General features: G+C 40.2%; 1 protein-coding gene across 1 annotated transcript; it reads left to right on the top strand.

Moving 5' to 3' along the window:
* Nucleotides 1-745: 745 nt before the first annotated feature.
* LDHB (lactate dehydrogenase B) lies at nt 746-10,914 on the top strand. Its single transcript, XM_082780337.1, has 8 exons — nt 746-875; nt 1,030-1,161; nt 4,390-4,507; nt 4,984-5,157; nt 7,254-7,427; nt 8,699-8,816; nt 9,651-9,774; nt 10,560-10,914. The coding sequence occupies exons 2-8, from the start codon at nt 1,036-1,038 to the stop codon at nt 10,725-10,727; spliced, it is 1,002 nt and encodes a 333-aa protein (XP_082636463.1). The 5' UTR covers nt 746-875; nt 1,030-1,035; the 3' UTR covers nt 10,728-10,914.
* Nucleotides 10,915-23,485: the final 12,571 nt, after the last annotated feature.

The following is a 23,485-nucleotide window of genomic DNA, read 5'->3' on the forward strand; positions in this document are numbered from 1 at the left end:
GCAGTGTCCTTTATGTGTACAGAAGTCAAAAGCAGGACAACAGCCAGCTCACAGCCTGGGGCGTAAAGTAGGGTCTATTTCCAACACGGTGCTGCCTGAGGCTTTGCGCTATACTGCACAGCCTGTTTCCAGCTCACATAGGGCTCTGCTGCAGGTGACCTTGGGCTGGCTTCCGACAAACTCACTCCAGCCATCTGCGTGCCCTCCCTTGATCAGCAAAAATAACCCAGAGAGGGACAGCGTTTCCCTTTTTTTCTGTGAGGCCGCCATGCAGTTGTACAGGCCAAACTAAGCAGGCTCCAGCTTTCCTTGTGCTGCGGCAATGCCTGGCTGCTGTGGGCCAATGCTACAATAATCCTTTGTTGCAATACCCTTTGGTGCAGTGACACCCCATTGCAATAAATCCTTGATGCAGTGACACCCCATTGCAATAAATCTTTGGTGCAGTGGCACCCCATTGCAATAACCCTTCGTGGCAGTGAACCTTTGTTGCAGGGACCTCATTGCAGGGACCCCCTGTTAAAGAAACCCCCATCGCAGGGACCCCCGGTTGCAAGGATCCCCCCCATTGCAGGACAAGCACCCCCACAAGCCCTGTGGCGGCGGGCCGGCGGAGATCCCTCCCCGCTTCCTCCAAAGCGCCCCAAACACGAGAGAGAGAGAGACGAGGTCCAAGTGCTGCCCCCGTGCCCCCGCAGCGCCCACCCTCCGCGGGGCCCACCGCCCCTGATGGCACTGGGGCCCGCCCCGGGGGCGGCGGGGGGCGGTGCGGCCCGGCTGGTTGGGGGCCGCCCCTTCCGCTGCGGATCCCTCATTGCTGGGCCCCGAGCGGAGCGGCGGCACGGCTCTGCATCCCCCTGCTCGCAGCACAGCCGGTGCGTGCGGGCCCAACGGGGCCGCCGGGGATCGGGCGCCCCGGGTCTGGGAGGGGGTGGAGGGAGGGCGGCCGTTAACGGATGGGGGCTTGGTACCGAGTGGGGTGGTTGTGGGGTCGTGTCCCGCCGTGCTGACCCCAGCCTTCCTCCCCAGGACGCCATGGCGACCCTGAAGGAGAAGCTGATGACTCCGGTGGCCGCCGCCAGCGCGGTGCCCAGCAGCAAGATAACGGTGGTGGGCGTCGGGCAGGTGGGCATGGCCTGCGCCATCAGCATCCTCGGAAAGGTACGGTGCCCTGCCGCCTTCAGCCATAACCCTAGCCGCACCTGGCCTGTTCCGAGCCCTCCTTTCTCCTTTTTTTTTTTTTTTTTTTTTTTTTTGTTTTGCTTTTTAATATACGCACCTTTATTTCTTTTGTAACAAAGCCGGAGGCTGCCCAGTGGAGCTCCGCCACTGAATAACGAGCGTGGGCGCTCCCTCCAGAAGTCGGTGCAGAGCATGGGAGGACTGTGTGCCCTTGCAGCGTGCTCTTAATGCATCTGTGCCCTAATCAAAGGAGCTAAAACATTACTGCTGCCTTCAGTGGGCTTCTTTATTTCTCTTTAGCTGGTATTGCCTGGTTACAGAGGTGTTATCTGTAGTCTTCAAAAATTAAATCTGAACCTAGAGATTACTCTAATTTCTGTTTACCTTTTACTAGGTAAATCCCAAGTTGTGGTCTTAGACCAAAGCTTAAACACGTAACAAGGATCTTTGTCCATTGTCTTTTGTTTTTCTGTGAATACTGTGACCAAGTTAAATTTGATTCCTTATGTTCTTCTTTAAGAAGATGAGTGGGAGCCACAGACCTTATCTTTCTTCCTAAGAAGACGCTTATGCCCTACCCCCTTGAAGTGGTAGATCTTGCATCAAGTAGCTCACAACATTGGGATCGAAAGTCTTGCATGTGCTACTGAAACGGTTGTCTCTTATTTGGAGATGATCTGTTCTCTATTATCCTGAGGATGCATATTTTGAAGTAGTGATTTTAACTGTGAAAAAATGTTCAAGGACTTTGACTTGCTAATATTTAAGCCTTGGCAGGAAGAAAAGATGGCAGTAAGTAAAGGCCATTGTGAAACTAAGTACTGAATAGAATTTAAACTTTTTTAAAAGTATGTAACTTGTAACTAAAGCTGAAAGGTAATGGGGGAGAGGACTGTTGCTTAAAAACTACAGATATAGATATGAAAAGAAAATGCTTTCCTCAAACTTGTTTGTTTTTGAAGCAGTGCTGTAGCCTTTAAGGGTAACAGACCAGAAATCAGGTAAGTTACTGTGAATTTGATTACAATCCATCATCTGCGTGCACTGTTGTGCACTATGCAGGATCAAATTGTGCTCTCAGAAGTCTAGTTTTACAGTTGCTGAGATATATGGACCGAACCCAGAATAAAAGCCAGTCTGAAATCTTTCAGTCTTGATTATGGCATAATGGAGTTCATTACCTCTGAGCTTCTGCTATTCTTATTCTTTTGCAAGTGTCAGTTGTAATATAAAATGCTTTTATAACAGAAATGTGACTCTTGTCACTGAACTAGATGTGACTAACTTCTGCAAGGTGGTTGGCTGCCCAAAATGTCTTCTGATTTTGTTAAACCATAGCATTAAACTTTGTACCTAGCTTCCTGTGTGTTAATATTTGGACACAGTTGGATTTTAGATGGCTTTGGATTTTATGTAACTTAATGTGCTAATACTAAGTTAAGTTTACTCCTGTAGTATTAGTATGTACATTTCAATGACACTAAAATTCCATGTTAGTTATTTTTAGCTCTATTAGAAACAAGTCACTGTTGCTGTACCATTTTAGAAATGGAAAGACCTACAGTCTCAAGGCAACTGTTCTTAATGAGAATATTTTAAGGTGTTTCTGATGGTGATTATGTAGACTTCAGTTCTGTGTGTGCTAATGGCAAGCTGAATTCCCTAGGCAACGTTGATGCAAATTCCTGAAGTCAGTTGCTGGAGTTATTCCAGGTACTTCTCCAGTTCAGTGAGCAAACTGGCTCCTTAGCCTGCAGAGTCTGATGCAAGATCTATGCTCAGGACAATATCACTAGGCAGTGTGTGTAAAAATGTATATATAATCACACTTCTGCATGCATTCTTTTTTGAGATTCAGATTACGTATAGTTTAATGCTGGTGACTTCTGTTAAGGATACTTTTGATAACACGTAAATAACAGACTTTTACACTCCTTTCAAATAGTCTGCAGGGTAAACTAGTGAGTATACAATCACAGAATGGTTTGGGTTGGAAGGGACCTTTAAAAATCATCTAATTCCACACACCCTCCCCCCTGCTGTGAGCAGGGGCACCTTCCCTTAGACTTTGAGGTTTTCCTCCAGTACTTAGTCAACTTAGTTGTGAAAGCTAATTGTGCAAAAAAAAAAAAAAAAGCAATGGACTCCAGTGTGATTTTTTAAATCTGAAGTGAAAGACTTGAATAAGTGAAATATACCTGCTGTTGAACACTTTTCTAGATGAAAACAGTAAATACTGTTACATGTTCAAAGTGTGTGGTTGATGCTAATAACTAATTTTGATGTGAAATTAGTATTGCCCTTTTTATATGAAACCAAAGAGAAGCTTGTTTGATGTGACACTTTCAACAAAAGAAAAATGTCCTAACAACTACCTTCAGATGGGATACTGACAGATATCTAGGAAAACAGAGCTACTAATCTGATTCTCAGTATAATTTACTGAAAAAAAACTTCAAAGTATAGTGGAATTTACAGAGTTAGCTAACACCTACCTCAGAAGGTGGTAAAACTCTGTAATAGAAGAAAATCTTTATTCCACCCCTGTGTTTCACTGTTGTCCTGTTCTGAGACTACATAATGTTGTTGTCCAGCCCAGTTAAGTTGGGAAACAAGCATATATGACTAAATCTGTTTTGCAAAGCAACAGCATTGTAATAGATTTAATGGAAGAAAAATTAAAGTTTGTTTTCCCTGATACTGTTTCCTAATATTGAGGAAAATCAGTCTGTTTCCGTTCTATTTCTTGTTCAATAAGTTGAGAGATTTTTTTTTTATAAGAAAACACATTATTTGTGAAGTAGTATGGTGTTAGGTGTCTAAACATTAAAACGGGCTTTCTTTTTTCTGCTGAATGGGTTTATAGGGCTTCTTATAACTCAAAGGTGCAGCCATTTTTTTTTTTCTTTCTAAAAAGGAAAAGTCATGAAGTGTGTACTGGTAAAGGGGTAGCAGCACACTAAAAGCGACCTGCAAGTAACACTTCAGAAAGTCTGAACAAGGATGCTAAATTTGTTCTGAAGTAGCATGTGACTTTGTTCTGGTGTATCTTGTAGTAGCACCAAGGTAGTTCTGTCCTACTGGTTTGTCTTTATAGAGTGGATGCTTCCAGATGTGTATCATATTCACTTAAACGGTTATATTGCTCAACTCGGAAGTAACTATGGCTAATAATATATTGGTTCCTTTTAAATTTTATTTCTTCAGGGTCTTTGCGATGAGCTTGCTCTGGTTGATGTTTTGGAAGACAAACTAAAAGGAGAAATGATGGATCTACAGCATGGGAGCTTGTTCCTTCAAACTCATAAGATTGTGGCAGACAAAGGTGAGCCTCAGAACCTTAAATTATTTTATTAATGCTAGTATTATGTAAATCTAATAGTGGAGCATTACTGATATTATCAGGACTCAGGATTGGGCACCAAAATGATTAAATTTATGAATCGGGGTCAGGTTCCAGACTAATGTAACAATGGGAATGGTTCTCAATTCAAGCTTTCTTAAATCTCTAATGGTCAACTTACTATTTTAGGTGGTAGTTATGTAAAATAGTTTTTTTTTTTTTTTTACTAGTGAAACACTAGTACTTTGTAGAAGAAATAATGTTCATTTATGTGAATAGTGGAACTGAGATTCAGAGGGGTTGAATGTATTCTCCTGACCTGTGTGCTGATCTGTTGAGATGTCTCATGTTTAGGTTTGAGTATTGGCATAGTGGAGAGACTACCCAGAATACCTGTGTGAACATGATGCTGCTGAAATTAGTGATAAGTCTAAGTATTTTTCCATGCTTGATTGCAGATTATGCTGTCACAGCCAACTCCAAGATTGTGGTGGTAACTGCAGGTGTTCGTCAGCAAGAAGGGGAGAGTCGTCTCAACCTGGTTCAGAGGAATGTGAATGTATTCAAATTCATCATTCCTCAGATTGTTAAATACAGCCCCAATTGCACCATTCTTGTGGTTTCCAACCCAGGTAAAACAGCTCTCTAAAGTACTTATGAACTAATTCTGGTTTTGGAAGACTAGTGTTGTTTCCATAATCTTTTCAAATAGAAGTCTCATGTCAGAAATAACTGTGGATGTCTGCTATATAGTTGTTAACTAATATAAAGAGCACAAAGTGTAGAACACTTATTCAGAATTACTCATAGTCTGCATTTTAAGAGTGTATCTAATGGTAGATATTTCAGTTCTTTACTTGCATTGGCTTAAGAAGTAGGTAGCTTTAAGTTTCTCATTCTGAAGGTTTGAATGAGCAGGAGACATTCACTTAACTCTTAAGCTGTTTGCAAATAACTTTATCTTTGGATATACTACGGCCATTCTTCAGATTGAAGAATTTACCCTTTTAAGATATAAACCATGCTTGTTAAACAATTGCAATAATACTGAAGTAAGAAAATACAGCTACATCTGTATTTTCAGGGAAGAGTTTCTTTGTGCTGAACAAAAATCGTGGGCTAAATATAATAAGTTATGAAAGATAATAATTATGCATGCTCACTTGTAAGTAATAACTACTAATTGCACAGGGAAAGCTTGGACATCTGGATGCGTAAAGCTGCTTATAAACATCAGTATGCTCTGTAGGAAGTCTCTGTAGGACTGTCTTTGCTTGATTCAGCTTGATTCAGCTTGATTCAACTTGATTCAACATCAGAGTAAAGCCATTACTATAGAGCCCTGGCAATGAAGTGAGACTGCTTTTAAGGCTGATCTGACAGAGCAGTGCATGTAAAACTACCAACTCATGGTGTTTAAAAATTAGCTAGTGTACAAGCAGTACTAAATACTGGTGTACCAAGCAAGTAGTTACTATGCAAGTACAATAACATGGCAATTTTAAACTTAACTAAAAATCAAGTCACAAATCAAATCGTTCCTGTTCTAGCAAGGCTGAATTCAAACTAAAGACCTGTCCTATAGCGTAGCTGCAGGGGGAGAACTGCACACTGCTTTTCTGGAATTGTTTTGCTTTGCTTTCTCTCAGAATGTGTGGAATTGTCTTGTACAACTAGTGGGTGTAGTGGAAACTACTGTGAGCCCATTAGAAAGGACTTCAGGAGCACTGGAATATGACAGATCTGTCTGGGCTGTAACTCTTAACACTGTCCATATCCTGTCCCAGGTGGAAAGCCCTACTGTTGATGAACAGTAAGATGACAAAGCTGTGACCAGAACTGTAATGCATCTTGGCATCTGGAAGCCAGAGTGAATGTACTTATTTGAAAGGGAGGAGCTCCATAGTCTATACATAGATTGCTCTGGCCCTGGCAGGAACTGTGCCAGTTGTGGCTCTAGGGAAGCAATGCCTAGTGGGTATGCCACTTGTAGTCTCAGTGCAGTTTGCACCTTCCTGTTATGTGCTTTCAGTGCCTGAGTAAATGATCTATATATAAATACATTCCTCCTGAGAACTGGCTTCTCCTTGAGTTTTGGAGTCAGAATTTATTGTTGTCTGATCATTATTGCTGCTTTGAGCTACAGAGATAGGTTGCAGCAGACAAGAAAAACCTTAATTGGTTTGTTTTTCTAAAACTATTTTTAGAGCCACATGCAGCCAAAGCATAGAGCTCATTTGGCTTTCCATACTAAAGAGGTATTCAGTGCGGAAACTGTTTAATGAAGATGTGTTCAATGAATGAATCTCATAGTATATAATTTTCGAATTTTTATTGTAAATTGTTCTTGCCTGTTATTGTGAAGTGGAAGGTGGCATTACTTCAGGAAATCACTTGACTGTCTTTAGATGAAGAATTCTGTCTCAATTCCAGATGCCCTAGGGGTCTAGCTGTGACCAAAAAAAGCTCCTGCAGTTTTGGCTGGTAGGATATTTTATATCCAAAGGCCTTCCTTAATATGTTTTGAGTGGTAGCTAGATGGGTCCTGAACTTAGGTGATATATTCATCTTAATCCTGCAAATAGGATAGGTCTAAAATGTGAACAATGAGCCTGTCTGTGTTTTGTGTCCTCTTGATTGCCCTACTGCTTATAGTAAAGTGCTTGCTGGAACATTCTTTGTGGTATATGTGAACAGTTTCATTTACTATGCATGCTCTTCTTTTTAGTTGATATATTAACCTATGTCACATGGAAGCTAAGTGGCCTGCCAAAACACCGTGTGATTGGAAGTGGCTGCAATCTAGACACAGCTAGATTCCGCTACCTGATGGCTGAGAGACTTGGTATCCACCCAACCAGCTGCCATGGCTGGATTCTAGGAGAACATGGTGATTCCAGTGGTAAGGAGCAGTTTTTGCCACTTTGGGATTAAAAAACAGTGTTACAGACTGAGGCTGAATGTGTTATAAAAATCTGAAAACAGATGTGGCTGATCTTGAGTGACTGGCACTATACTGTCACCTAATTAAGATCATAGGACAACAAAGTCCAGGAACGTTCAGGAAATCTAGCTATGCCTCTTTCTTGAAAGTGATTCAGGAGGTATAATTAAATCCTGAATTGAAAAGACCAGTGTTCACCAATCTTGTCCTGTGTCCTAAGGACTGTAGTTTACCACCTCATCCTTAGTTTTTGTAGAATATATGGTCTGCAACATGATTCTCTTCTGAAAGCAGTATTAGTTTGTACTAGGTGAGTGGCAGAGATTGTTGTAAATAATAGAAAAGGCTTACAATCCAGATTCAAGCTAACAACTATTCCTTCCCTTATTTTGTGATTCTCTTCCATGCTATTTAAAGAGGTTTTCAAAAGATAACTTTGGAAAATCATGAAATCAAAGAAGCTTATTCATCTTGGTTTTCATGTTTATTTCAAGCCTGAAAAGATGCAGCAGAACTTCTGTCCAGAAGATGGGTGCTGCTTTAAATTGTAGTACTGTTTTTGTAAGGGAGCCATATCTTCAATGGCACATTGCATTTGATTAAAGTAGTGTCTGATCAACTACAGTACTAACTGAAGCCAGACCTGTGCTGTCACGAAAGCAGAACTTGGTTGAGTATACACAGAGCTTGTTCTGCTTCACTTTCATCTGCTTTTGCTTTGAAGTAACTAGAAAATTTCCTGGTTACTGTGCAGGAACAGGGGAGAGTCTGATGTGAAGAGAATTGCAAATTCTTCTCTTGGTATTCTAAGTTTGCATATTGCTATCCCGTTATTCAGGGAAATAGAGTACAGTTCTTGGAGAATATCTTCATATTGATTTGTGGGACAGCAATTACATACTTTTGTAATTCTTGAATAAAGCTAGTGTTAAAGGGCTGAACAACTAAGATGTGCCTGTTTGCTCAAATTTGAGGTTTCTGACTTGAAAAGTACTTGTCCAGAGGACTCAAAGTTCTGTAGTTTAATCTGTACCAGTACTAAAATAATCTCAAACTTGATGCCCAGAGTCTTCAGAAGTAACCATAGCTAAATTAAAATAGAAAACCTTCTTTTCAAACTATTGTGGTTCTAGCTGCTATGACTTTATTTCAAGTTTATATTAGTAAGTAATCCTCTGCTTTGCTCAGTGAAGTGCTGTGAAAACTTATGTCCTCTCTCTGTGTTGTAGTGGCTGTTTGGAGTGGAGTTAATGTGGCAGGCGTTTCTCTCCAGGAGCTGAATCCTGCCATGGGAACTGACAAAGACAGTGAGAACTGGAAGGAAGTCCACAAGCAAGTGGTTGAAAGGTACAGTAACTTAAGGAATTCTATGGATGCATTTGATACTACAAATAGCATTTCTGCATGCTGCATCTCCATTCTGTTGCAGCTTTAATGCCCTCATATTAGGAGGGGTTGCATAATTGAAAGTACTAGTTTAAGCACAAATGCAGGATTTCAGTTGGTAAGCTTTATTTTCCTGCAGTGCTTACAACTCTTGTGCAATGTACCTACTTGAGTAGTGCAGGGCTTACAGAACCAGTATACACTTGCATTTGTGCAAGTAGCTTCTTACATGGCTATCCTTGTACAAAGGGAGCAAGACAGTAGGAAAAGGTGATACGTTTTTGTGAGCAGAGCATTGGAGTTGAGTCTTAGGAAAACTTTTGACAAATCACAAAAAAAGCTGATACTTACGTCCCTAATTTACCTGTCTCACTAAGCTGGTGTAAAGCTTTCAGACACTGGGTAAAACAATTAAGATGGCGGGGTGGTATGCAGCTCTATGTCTACTTCATCATTCTGAATACATTTGGAATATCTAAGCCATTGTCCTACTCATTTGAATAAGGAATCTGTTTTCTTTTGTTTTTCTACCTTTAACTAAAATAATATTTCGCACATGGAATCTAAGAATCTTTTCTTCAGCTAAGAGAACAATAGGGTTTTGTAAATATACATATGGGGTAATGTAGACTTTATCTGTTATACTGTAATGCTGAAATGACTTAAATGTTTTAATTCTAAAACTTAGCATATCAGGGAGTTCTTCAAATGGGAAACCTTTGTTTATCTTAAGGTGTCTTCAATATACTTTTTGGAATACTAAATCTTAATGTGACTATTTCAATGTTTCCTTAGTGCCTATGAGGTAATCAGGCTGAAGGGGTACACAAACTGGGCCATTGGCCTTAGTGTTGCGGAGCTCTGTGAGACCATGCTGAAGAACTTGTGCCGAGTTCATTCAGTGTCAACACTGGTAAAGGTAAGAAATGGTGGCTAATTGGATCTTCTAGTTCATGTTTTCATTGTGGGAGAAACTAGACTATGAAAAGACTAAAACCGTTGGCAAGGTGATGTGCAAAGGAAGCTTTGTTTAAAAAGTATTGAGCTTGAAATGTTATACAGGGAACTTACTGTTGTAACTTTTTTCTCTTCTTAGCTTATCCTTAGTTTGGCTCCAGACTTGTTCTAAGTGCTCTGTACTGTCTAGTATTGTATTACTCTTGTGTAAAGTTTGCTATGCATGGTATGCAGCTTCATTAAAAAAATCTCCATGCAAAAATAGTAAACTTCAAAGAGGTCCAGCTGTGATTCCTCAAAACACCCCCTAGCAAAGGTGGTAGGGAAGAGCATGTCCTGTATAGCTGATATATAGTTGCCTGCATTTAGTCTGCACTAGTTGCATAATCCCACATGGAGGAAGGAATGTAAGCAAACTGAATTTACAGCTCCCTCTATAGTCAGGAAACAGAGTTGTCACTGCAACATACCGTAATCCTGTATCTCTGAGACTTGTCAACTGCTTGTTGGATATAAACAAAATCGAGGCTTTTAGAGGTGGAATTCCTGAAGTCATCTATTTCAGTATTGCTATTTGGTTTTAAATAATAGCTTTTTGTACCTTCAAATACATTGACTGAACTTTCTGCAGGCTGTAAAATAAGCCTGCTTTCTGCAGGTTTTAAGACCTTCTGTCAGAAAGATTCTTGACATGCAAATCTGGGGTTATGGGTTTCTGTCAGTAATGTACTATTTTGTTTGTGACAGGGCATGTATGGCATTGAGAATGATGTCTTCCTGAGCCTGCCTTGTGTCCTAAGTGCCTCTGGATTGACCAGTGTCATCAACCAAAAGCTGAAGGATGATGAGGTGGCTCAGCTGAAGAAGAGTGCAGATACATTGTGGAGCATCCAGAAAGATCTCAAAGATATGTAATTCACAAGTGTTAAATTCCAGCAATAGAAAAACAGCGTGTTGTGTGCAAATGTGGGCGCTCTACTCACTATACATCTCCATGGTTAACATTTAATGCTCTTCCAGACTGAGCTTTTGTCCACAGTAGCTAAACTTATGCTTGCTGTAACGCACAGACCTTATGAACAAATAAAGTAACTTTCAGGCATGTTTTGTCCTAGTGACTTATTTCTGGTATTTCTAGTTTCTTCTAAATAAAGCATTCTACTTTCATGTAGTCTGTGGCAGACATTAAAGGATAGATGTGTGGTTATAAGGTTAAAAACAATGTAGTCACCTGTGGTGAGATTTCACTAATACAGTCTTACTGTAAGCTGTTTCTGTATGATAGTTTCAGTCCATATAATGATTTAAGTGTAGCTTATGCCCAAATTCTTATATCTTTACTGCTGAGTAGAAATTGAATAGGGGGTTTCCCTGTGGGCCACCCATCAAAAGTATGCCAACATTAAGGTTTTGTTTACCACTACCTACGGAAACCTAGAGAAAGGGTCCTATAGATCTAGAAACCTGCTGTGGGAAAAACACTGTTTACATTTCTCTTACGTTAGATTCACTTACTTGCCTGTTACTGGTGTCTGTTTTTCAGTGATGTTTTGTATCAGTAAGCTTCTCTTGATTACTGAAGTCCCAGTGTTTAGTTGGGCTGGAGTCTTATGGTCATAGATTTGGGCCTTAAACTGCTGTGTCCAATTTTGGAAGCTATACAAGTGTTATAGAAGAGAACAGATTCCTGAAATATCCTTAAGTTTTGTTTTCTAATTGTTTCTGTGCACTTACAGAATTGACAATAACCATAAAATAAATAAAAGGCTGAGATAAAAGGGTGATAAAAGCAAGTTGCTGAAAATTAAACTCCTTTATTTGTGACACTTGCTCTGAACAACATTCATGAAATATGAAAAAGATCTGGGGGTGGGGGAGCAGAGACTTGGAATAATGAAGGGTGTCAGTGGAGGACACTCACACAGCTTCATGCTGTTCCCTTGGGTCCTACTGCTGGTCACTAGAGAGAAGAGACCAGTGTCTCCTGCTTTTGACAAAGCTCTTGACCACAATGAGGCTGCCTACCAGCCTTCTGTAAACCAAGCTTGTACCACAGGGTCTGGCTGGCCCTTTCAGCTGCCAGGGCAACTTGGCTCAGATAAAAGATGAAACTTATTCTCACTGCTAAGCCAGTTGTCTGAGGTTTGGGCAGTTGTGAGTGTTCAGTGCTCATGTTTATTATGTGACTTTTTGGCCTCTGTCCTCTGGAAATTGCTGACTTCATGAATTTATCAGCAGGAAGGTCCTTTTGCTACTTAATTTTTTAAGCGGAAGTCAAAACGACACTTTCATTTTGTTTGCTTAGTGATTCTTTAATACCTAAACAGAAAATAAAAAACAGTGAATGCCTTCTAGTATGCGACAATACTATCAAAACCAGGTAAACATGGATCTGATAATACAGCCTTATGATACATTAAGGACCTAATGTCAGGTATAAAATATTTCAGTTGAATCTTTTCCCTTTTCCAAATTACTGTGGAAGACAATCCTGGTGTGGACACTAGCAATGTCAGAGCCTTTTTTAGCTCTATCATAACACTGAGTAGTGGATGGAAGCACTTCCAGAAGTATGTAGGTAGCTTTTGTAGTTTCTCTTTAAATAGAACACCCAGCAAGCTTTTCTGTAGTGTGTAATAACTGATACCCTGTGATATATCAAGTATTACACAGCCAGTGAGATACCATGTATTGGGATGCTAGTGACAGTGTTATTTACAAAGGGTATCACAAGAAGATCTTATGAGAGATTCTGTTCTCAATCACAAGCTAAATGCCAGACTATTGGTAGGATGGGGGGGAGTCAGTCTCTGCTGTCAGAACTCAGTGTGAAGATCTCACTGGAAGTCTCTCCACACCTGGATAGATTGACTAGCTCAAGTTCCTACTAAAAAAAAAGTTCATGATCAATTGGTGTGGTGTTAGCAATGACTGCATGATATATCCACCGGCAACTCTCACCTGAGCACATTTAGCTGGTTACCTCTGTGTAGTTCTTTTCCTGCTTTGATCTTCCTTGTGCTGTACTCAGTTAATGCATTAATTCAAAACTGTGTTGTGGCATGTTACTTTCATGGGATTCTTGAGACAGAGGCATCAGCTCTCTTAGAGAACAAGGAGTGGGTCCTTTTTCTTTCCAACAAGGAATTTTTTTAAAAAGTTCACTCAGCTGCAGTAAACTGTCATTTGACTCTGATTATATCAGCATGCATTCCTTACCCATTAAAGAGTAGTGTCATACCTTCCTTGCTCTGTGATCAGCAAGCTGAGACCTGAAGTTGATTGTGATATCTTGAAATTAACATGGGAATCACTGTTTAGCTGGGAAGCTAATTGTCACCTAGTGTCTGTTAACTGCTCCTTAAACCCCTCAGAGTCCACAGAGGTTTGTTTGCTAGTGATCGTAAAATCAACAGTATTGCAAGATCTTTTGTGCCTTGACATTAAGCAGGTGAAGAGCTAACAGCTGTTCCTATCACAAGAAAGCACAGCATGTGATGAAAAAAAATATCAGAGTATACAGATGAAACAGGTAATTGAAAGAATGAGGAAATCACATTGATCTGTGTGCCAAGCAGTTTTCTTAGTACATCAGCAGCCTAACTGTACCAATTTCTACTTCTAGGGAGATGATGATATGAAGGAAATAAGCTGAGAAATTTGAACAATAGAGTGGCCTTGTATGCGTTACGGGAGGGATTGGTTCAAAACTTCAGTATCAACAAGCATCTCCATGAAGGTGATTTTGAGATTTTTATTAATAAACTCTTCAGATTATTTTTGGTGTTCACTGATTTTTTTTAAGCCATCTGCATTAATTATTACTGTAATTATTTGTTATTAGGGGTCTTATCATATAATCTTGCATCTTCATTGCAGTTGCATGGCTGTCAAATAGCTTCCCTACATATGTTTAAACAACAGCAACCTATCACCTTCTGTTACTTGGATTTCATCCGTAATATAAACTTGTATCAAACATATACATTCCTTAATGACTATATTGCTGTAGTACTTTTCATTTACTTTTGGGTTTTGAACATAATAATTATCCTGTCTGTTTTGCTGATAGGATAGCTTGCTGATACGTGAATTTTGTTCTTGTTTCATCCTGTGAAGGGTGATGCACATTTTTAACCACATTCCTATGTGTCAAGTGGTACCTTGGTCTGAAAGAAAATACTGTAGTGCTGTTGGACAGTATGACAAAGTAAGCAGGAGATGCAGTAGAACACTTCAGAAAGCACTGAGGACAACTTGCTTGACTCTTATGATCGAAGACTGGTAATTTTATTTTGATTGCTGTAAGGACCTAGATCCCTTGAACTTTCACATATATAGACACAGAGTACAGAATAGAAAGGCAGTCTGACTACTCTGCAAGTGTCAGGCAAGAGACAAGCAAATATTGAACAATAGAAAGAGGAGGGATGTTACAGTCAGGGTTGTAACAGGACCAGAATGTAGTCCTCTGTGTTACGCTTAGCCTTGAGTGTATGCTATTACCACTATATTTGTATCATGGCTTTACAAAGAAAACAAACACTAAGGAGATAGAGCTCAAATTTTCTACCATCCACACTTCGAGACAAATGAGTATGTAAGCATATCTATTATACCTAAATATTTTTTCTTATGAGTCCTATCCTATAATCTTGTACCTTAACTTCATTGCGGTTGGATAGCTGTGGAATAGCTCTCCCATGTATGTTTAAACAGAAATCTATCACCTTCAGTTACTTGGATATCCTTTGCATCCTTTGTTTTATTACTAGTCTGCATAACAAGAAACTGTAAGCTTAGTAAAACATCAGTGCTCTTTCTGGTAATCAGACTTCACCCAAGCAAGAGGTGGGCTTGTTCGGCGCTCATCTGTAGTGTTGTACCAGCTCCTCCTTTAGTAGTCAGAGGACAAAAATGGGTCAGGGAGTTGGAGGCAGGATTAAATAGTGAAATAGTGTTAAACAGAACATACAGGTGTAGAGTGATGGAGATGTTTTACATACTCATTTTGCTAGACTGGTAGCGCTTATAGGACTTTCATAGCACCTAACTTAGAACTGTGTTTTGTGATAAGTAGGTGACTTGTGAGCTAAGCTGACCACAGAATTGCTGTTGCTGTGTTTACATACTTCACACTGGCATTGTGCTGCAAATAAATGCTGTTTTCCTCAGTTTACAAATATAAATCAGACAATTAAGCTGCACATTCACAGTGGTCTGTAGATGCTGAACTCTCAACTAGTGTCAGTGTGATAAGGAGCCCCAAAACATTTAGGTCAGATCCTTATACTGTGGTCCAGGACACAATACACTAGCATAACTAGGCATCTCAGGGCAGTATTTAATTTTTGGTATTTCTTTCTTCCACGAGCAGTTCTCCTTTCATTCATGTCTCTGGATCCAACCTTTTATAATTCAAAACTTTCAAAGCTTTTCAGATATAGTAGACAGGGACTTCCTAAAATCCACACCAATCACTGTGGTGAACTACATTTGTATAAACCATTTCCTGAGATACCATTGCTTTCTGCGTCATTACACTGTGCAAGCAAAGGAGTCATGCAAGTAATTAACTTAGATGGTCTATTGGAGATTTGACTTATGAGGCCTGGATTTGCTCAGTGTCTGAAATGAGTAATTCACCTGCAAACATAAGTAACAACTCACAATCTGGCACATCAATGGATGTGCAAACTAAGGTTTCTAAGTAAATATTTTCTCTCTTACACTCTCCTCTTCCAGAGCTCTTCAAACCCTATTTAATTGTGTTTACACATTCAACATCTGAGCTAAAAAAAATCAATAAATTTGTCAAAACAGAATGAAGGTGGATCCCAATCAGCAGAAAATTCTGGAAGGTAATATTCATAATTCTTGCTCTGTAGGATGTGCTAAATGAAAATGTAAAGGGAAGAAAAAAGACTTTTATATGATACAGGTTCTCTCTGTGCTACCAAATCTTTATTTCAGACAATGAGATAGAAATGCTATCATATCAAGTCTCTGTTCATTTATCCATCTCCAGTGCTATCACTGTGAATGAGTAGGCATGAACGGCATCTGTTAGAATCACATCAAACTTACTTTCCTACCCCTATATAACAGTTGAGTAGTCCCTGATACTCTCGGCATGAAGATCAGTCTAGAATAGTATTTGTTGACATTCTGTTCATTTTACTAAGTTGTTTTTTCCCATGGTAAACTGTCATGCAGTAGAAGGAAATATTTTTATTTTTTTAAATTACTGGGCTCGTTCTGAATGCTCTCGTATTTTTTGAAAAGATACAAGAAGACGAATAAACAGAAACATGTTTTTGGACATGCATAGAGAACATTCAAAAGCAATAGAGAGGTTCTTAAAGAGACAGAAAAGATGTTAAGACCATACCCACCTTACAGGAAGTCCTTATATTCCACTGAGTAGGATTTATGTTCATGTGGATTGTTGAATGGGGTTACATTTCAGCATGTATCTTAATGCTGATCATGATCATAGATAGCTTTTTTTTTTATTATTATTCCTGATTAAGCTCTTACTATACTATAACAGAGCAAATGGAAATGTCTCTTTCAGTACTACACTTAGGAGTTTGCAGAACAGTCTTTCAAAGCACAGAAACCTGGGAAAGCCTTTGCAGCCACAGAAGTAAAGTGATGCAGTCCTGCCTGCTTGGGGAGATGAAGATAAGCTCTGTGAAACTGAACTGCCAGCGCTCCAAGGTCACACAAGATAAAAGACATGTATTAAGAACTTGCAACTAGCCTGAGCTTTTTAACATTTCTACCAAAAACACTCACTCACTAAAAGAATGTCCTTTGTTTTTTTTCCTTCATGTTTTACAAAAAGAAAGGACCATGATTATGAGAAGAGGTATGAGTAAAAAGCAAACTCCCTGTATGTTAGGCAAGTGAGGCTTCAGTCTCAAGTGTGATTAGCACTTACAATGAAGAAAAAAACCACCACAAATTACGCCAACATACTAACAAATCCCAAAGCTAGATAAATACGACACAATCTGTGCTGACCACAGAAAACAAGCGTGAAAGCTATGCACGTGTGTGTACATCTGTGAAAGTGTTTGTGTCTTTGTCCATGGGTCTGTGTTCTAGATGGGAGGACGGCACCATGTACAGTAGAGAGGACAGGCTAAACAGTGTTAGTCTTGCATTTTAGTGCTAAGTTAGAGACACATCATAAATCACATGAAAAATGTTGGTGTTTCTCAGAAATTGTGTTTACATGTGCCTATGTGCTCTTACACGTTTATCTCACAAAAGAACTTGGTGATTTTTTTTCAGTCTAATACCCAGCACCAGTCTGGAGACTCCCTCTCACAGAATGTGGGCTGAATGTCCGTCCTTCGTGAAGAGATCATTTCAGATATCTGAGGTGAACTAAAAAGGGAAACAATCCCAAATCTCTACTCACATGGGAAAATGACATATGCAATTCGTAGCACAGCTTTTATGCATTTAACAGTTCTTGGTCACTGCTGCATTTATTTCAAACTTTAAATGGGATGGCAACATTTTGATTTGCTTATCCAAGTTGCAGGATCCAGCTTACTTTCTGGCCAAGCTACCCTGGCATCTTTTTCCAAAGCCAAGTCCAAAAGGATTAAAAATAAAATTGCCTGTGGTGAACTGATGTCTGCAGGATGACTCTCATTCTCTCTCCTGGATGAAGCAGCAGAAGTCACAATGCTCTGCAGAGCTGTGAATGTCAGCCTCGCAGATCACTCAGTATGAACTCTTTTTTGGGGTGTCATGGAGTCCATGCACTACTTGCCTATTTGGGACAAAACTATACCATAGTTTTACTGAGAAAATTCCAATGTTGTCATATGACTTGCTGTAACTTAAGGTGCTTCACCACCTTGTCCCCCTGCTGGCCATTTCACAGGGTTGCTGCACTCCAAGGGTCAGCCACCCTCCAACAGGAGGGGAAAATTCCCCACTCATGAGATGTGGAACATAGGATGTGGGAGGTGTGGAACATTTTTTGGACTTGTACAAAGCAGTGGCGAATGTTGTTCCCTTGCAGCTGAAGATGCTGAGTTCAGATAGGTAATTAGGGCTGTCCCTAAGGCATTTCTGAACTCCCTGATCTTTCCTAAACTCTGTAATGACCCTAAATCTGCTAGAAAATGAGCTAATCAGAGAGATCAGCAAAGAGCTTTGTCCTCCAACATCTCTCTTCTGCTAACAAAGTCAGGGAACACTCAGCTGAGGGCTTAGTAAGCCTCACTTCTCATGATATTTGCAGAGCTCAGGAGAGCACATGTAGTACAGGTAAATGGTATCATATCGGAACAGACCAGCTGAAGGGTTCCAATTCCTCAACAGTTAAGGCCCTGATGATCTGATCTAAAATGGCAGTCATTGCAAGAAAAGCAGTTGGCAACACTGAGAAGCATTCCTATGCTGTTCTGAATAACAAGTTCCTTTTACTTTAATAGATATTCTGCTGTGGTAGGAAAACAAAATTGTTTAGCTCTTTGTTATGCCACATGACTGTTACTATCCTCTCATCAGTAATTACGATTTTTCTCTAAAACTAAATTATTCCTTTCATAGCAACCTAAATGTCATGAAGACCTGATTTTTTTTTTTTTTTTTTTTTTTTGAGTATTTTAACAGATACATAGGAAACATTTTGTAGTGCTGTTATAAAATAGTATCTATCAGTCTGTGCCTTCAAGGGGCTTATAACCATAAATATACAATTATTATTAATATGTTTGAGATTGAGGATTGAGTACAATTTGAGAGTATCAAAAACAAATGTTGGTAGTATATCACTTTTAAAGAGTGGATCTTATTTGTAGGGGCATAAAACAAAACTCAGCCACTCTCTTTCTCATTTCCTTGTTTCTTTATAAGAAACTTTCTTTATAAGAAACTTTCCTTAAGTTTCTTTATAATGGTTTGTCTAGCCTTGGCAGCCCACACTAGCGAGCTCCAAGAGCTCACTTTATTAAATATCCTGTCATTGCTCTTCATTTCCTCTCTTTCCTGCGTTTCTCAGCTTGAAGTAGGGGCTTTTCTTCCTGACAAAAATCCTCCACTTTGCTGATTGTCTTTTGATTCTCTTTCCATGCTCTTCATAAAACTAAGGTTTATAAACCAGGATTTAGTAAGAAGCACTAAACAGCCTTTTGGACAAAACATAACAAAACAACACAGCACAGATGTTGGATAATCATGTTAATACCATCAGTGCCACCTACTGCTCTATTTCTAAAGTACAGTGTGTGTACATAATTGCTACAAACCATCGTAACTTCCTCTTTATAAAACTTAACTAGATGTTTATGAATATTTTAAAAATCTATGTCTGATTTTTTCCTACATTTGACCTAGACACAGTTCTCATTACAAACTCCCACATATTGAGAGTGTTTCTTCTCCAGAGTGTACTTTCTCACTTGCAGTCAGGGGGGTTGAAGTTGATTTTCCAACAACAAACAATGTCCAAAGTGGTTCTTCACAAGGGACTGCGTGGTCTTTGGTCTGAAGCCAACATCCATAACTCACTTGCTGGGGTGATGTGCTGAGTTAGCTTTTGCAGAAAATTTTAATCTACCCAAATAGAAGGAATTAGATCAAAGCGAGTGGAGATGACAACAACACGGGAGGTAATGGTTTCAAAAAGAGCCTTATATAGGGCAGAGTGCATGTCATTGTCCCTGTCTATATCCACAAAACTGTAAAAGATTTAAAAAACAACAACAATACACATATTGTACAATTTCTCTTCAAAGACCTTTATGCAGCCTTCTTGTCTAGGATCCTTGCAAGCAATAATACTTCACTTCTGTGGGTTGAAAGAGAATTTGGTGGAATAACAAATGATGCCTATCTGAACTGAGTCATCTTACATAATGCATTACCAGAGAGCCTTTGTGTACTTAAGATAAGAGTAATAAGGGAACTGAAAGACTGGACTCAAAACCAGTTTCACTGGTTTCTAGATTTCTGGAAATATTTTCAAAATTGTTATATTTTATAAACTACTATTCTGGGTATGTTTCCATCTTTCAGCAGTTGTCCTTTCTGATACGTTAAAAAGGAAAAAAAAAAAAAAAAAAAAAAAAAAAGGTGTAGTCACACCCTGTCTCTATGACAAAAAATGGCACATTGCTTTATTGTTAACTGTGTCCCCTTTTTACCAATTGTACCTCAATGCACTTGGCATGGAAGGTGACTATTCTGTTCCTTTCTGCTCTTGGTGACTGTCCCTCCACTGAACATACTAAAAGTTTGCCCATTCTTACTGCCAGAATATAGCTTTTCTCCTAGAGAGCTCACTTTGCTATAGGATCACAGGCACAGGCATTACCTCATTAAGGACAGTAAATGTAAAAAATTTCAGATGCATCATAGAGACGCCAAACTTAATCATAGCAGGCCATAAATATAATGAACAGAGCCTTTTGCCCTCTAGCAATTAAGACCATTTGCAAGGATGAAAGTTTTTGAATGGGCTGTTGATCTAACCTTTCCTATGCACTTCATTTGCTTTTCCTTCACTAATAATAAAAAGCAGGTATCTGGGATGGCACTATATGATAAAAAGCTTCATTAAGACAAACAGATCAGATGTACTCAGAATATGAAGGAAAACTAACGTTCATAGTGCTATTGAGCACTTTTGGTCAGAAGAGCTGAAACGCTTAGAAGCTTGAGTATCATCTCCAACTCCAGAAAGGTAAAAACAAAGTTCAGAAGAGTTTCATGAGTTGCCCAGGCTTACACAATGACAGTGTTGCCAGTGGTTGTGAATTTTCTCATGATGTCTGATGATTCTTGCAAACCCATTCTCCAAGGCCTAAGGAGTTACATCACGTTTTTCCAACTCCAAAAAGTAAAAGTATCCCCCAACTAGAAACAAAAGCTAGAGAGGCATGATGCTTAGGAACCTGAGAATCACAGACTACATAAAGAGCTTAAAAAATGTATTACTACAACTTCAGTTCACTGTTCTAAAATTATTCACATGTTTTCTAGGCTCATCACAGCTTTTGAATGCTTGGGGACAATGGTATGTTAGTGAGCCAGTGTCACTGTTCATCTGGCATCACTGCTAAAGGTTTGCTTGCCATCTGTGGAGAGGTAACTGATGTGGGCAGGATAACTTCAACATCCTGACTGTGGCTCTATAAAGGACAACAGGACTCTGCCAGCAGTGATAATGGGGCTCATGCACCTGGAAACACAACCATTTTTCCTCTGGAAAGCTGGAGCTTGTGGTAGTTACTCATAACGAGAGCCATCAGGCACAAGTTCCTTGGGCATGGATCTCATTTTTGCTCTACAGAAGTAGGTATGTGCCACCTAGCACCATAAACTGAGCCACTGACGGTTTTGCTGGTGGATGGCTCTGCCTGGCATCCCTTCACCGGCTGGCGGTGTGGCCTAACATGGCTGCCTCAGCTGCTCGGCAGCCCACGGGCTGGATGGCAGCAACAGGGCCCAGTGAGCCAGTGACCCTGACTTGGAGTCAGGCTGTGGGCTAACCCTTTAAGATGCCCAGTTTTGCAGTGTGTCCGTTGACACTGGACTGATGAAACCCTGTGGGATTAGGATGGGCTTGTGTGATAGTTTGTTCTTGCCCTCTCAGCTAGGATGGCATTTTTGAGGCTTGCAGCCTTGCCCTCAGGGTTTCCAGATAAAAGTGTGACTCAGCAAAGTTGATGGTTCAGAAATGAGGGGACCCTTAAAATATAACGTCTTTTTCTTCAAATAACATGAGTTTTAAGCTATAGGATGATCTGCTTTCCTACTTATTCCACATAGTAAAAAACACAGCTTCTCCAAAAGTAATGATTCTCAGCTGGGCTTTTTTTCATAAAGTGATAAATAGCACAACTCCAACCACTGAGACAAAAAGACACGCAGCCCTGAATCTTGCCGTAGGCCAGCAGTAATGTCTTCCAGTTAGCCTAGAAAGAAAATCTTTTTATTCTCCCAAAGTCCAGCTGGGCCTGTGGGTGAAGTGGCACAGCATAGCTGAGCCCTTCTGGCAGCTCCTCTGACTGGAAAGGCAAGGCACGATTTGTTTTCACCTTCCTATCTCTCCTTATTCACCAGCAGTGCTGCTCTGTCTCTTTGGACGCTTACCAGGCTCTTTGCTGAGCCAGCTCTATTTCCTAACTTGTTAGAAAGGTTTTCTGTAACCTTAGGTTAGTTCTGAGAGCTGCTGTGAATGCCGTCTAAGTGCAGAGACAGCATGAGCAGTGTCAGTGGAAGAGTAAGTCTTTTGGTGATAATTAGCTGTTAAGATTGGCTCAGCTGTGTTATTGTATTACATTATATTATATTTGTATTGTATTGTATTATATTGTATTATATTATATTGATTGTATTGAGTGATTGTCTTCCAACAGACATGCATGCAGTCCCCTCTGCTCATTCTGGGCTGAAATTTGCTGCCTGGGAAACACTCCTGGGTTGTTTTCCAGCACCTTTTGCTGCTGGTAATGTCAGCTTCTCTCAAGTACTGCGACTACTGATTCACTATCATGTAAACCACCATTCTTGCAGTCTGGCAGCACAGTGAGAATATAAAGGGAAAAGTAAATGGTTATGCTGTGACAGAAACATTGGCCTAAGCCATAAGTTCACCCACAGCTCACGGAACTGTTTGTTTACAGTGTTCCCTAAATTTCTGTCCTTATTTCACAGAAAGCTGACCTCTATATGCAATTATGGGTATTGCAGTATTTATTACTGGTTCTTATATTGTAAAGAGTAGGAAGTCATGCTTTTCTTACACAGGTGAGCCACCTGTCTTCTAAACCAATCACTTTGGACTTGTTTTGTCTATCTGTGCTACTATAAAGTCCACACTTAACAGTGCAACATTATTCTCCACAATGGTAGTGATGCCCTGGATCTCACGTGGAGATTTGATCCATGCTGAATTCCAGATTTTGGTCAGGTTGTGGTCTAAGCTCAGAATCGGATTCGATCTACACAGCTGTCCCAGAAACACTGGGCTCTCAGCATAAGCACATAAGTATCTTCCCAGCAGGCAGCTGCTCTGTGGGGCTTTGAGGTTCTTAGGTTGCAAGTTGGAACTACAGCTCTGCAGGTGTGTGTACACAGCTTACAGTATCCCAGCTCTGTGCTGGAGCAAGACAGGGCTGTACTCTTTCCTGGGCAGAGAACCTGGGCCCAGAGGCCAGAGAAGAGCTGTGGCATAGAAAAAGAGAAACCAGCTGGAAAATAGGGGACCAGACCTGCAGAGAGGGCCATCAAAAATGTGTGCCAAAGTAGGGACAGAGCATTTGTGGTTCTGTAAAAGCTCTCGAGGCTGCAGGTTTGTTCTAGAGCAGAATGAAATCAACAGCTTGCACGGAGCAATAGGGACACAGCTGGAATTAACTGTGGAAAAAGGGTGTGAGGTAAAATAGTGCTTTGGGACTGATGAACTGAACAAGAATTAGGTAACAGTGCCTTACTTGGCAAGTCATCTAAGAGATATCTTGTAGAAAAAGTCTACTTACCCAGCTAGTGAGTGGCCAGCGGACAGAGAAGGTCCATGAGTGCTAACAGGCAGGGTGTATGTCAAGGGGAGGACTTGGGGGGCTGGACTCTAATCAGGTGGTGAACTCAAAGTGTCCTCCCTACTGGAGTTTGCTCAGGGCAGTGCTGAATTTACAGCT

The sequence above is a fragment of the Aythya marila genome, assembly GCF_965140915.1.
Source record: "Aythya marila genome assembly, chromosome: 1".
NCBI lineage: Eukaryota > Metazoa > Chordata > Aves > Anseriformes > Anatidae > Aythya > Aythya marila.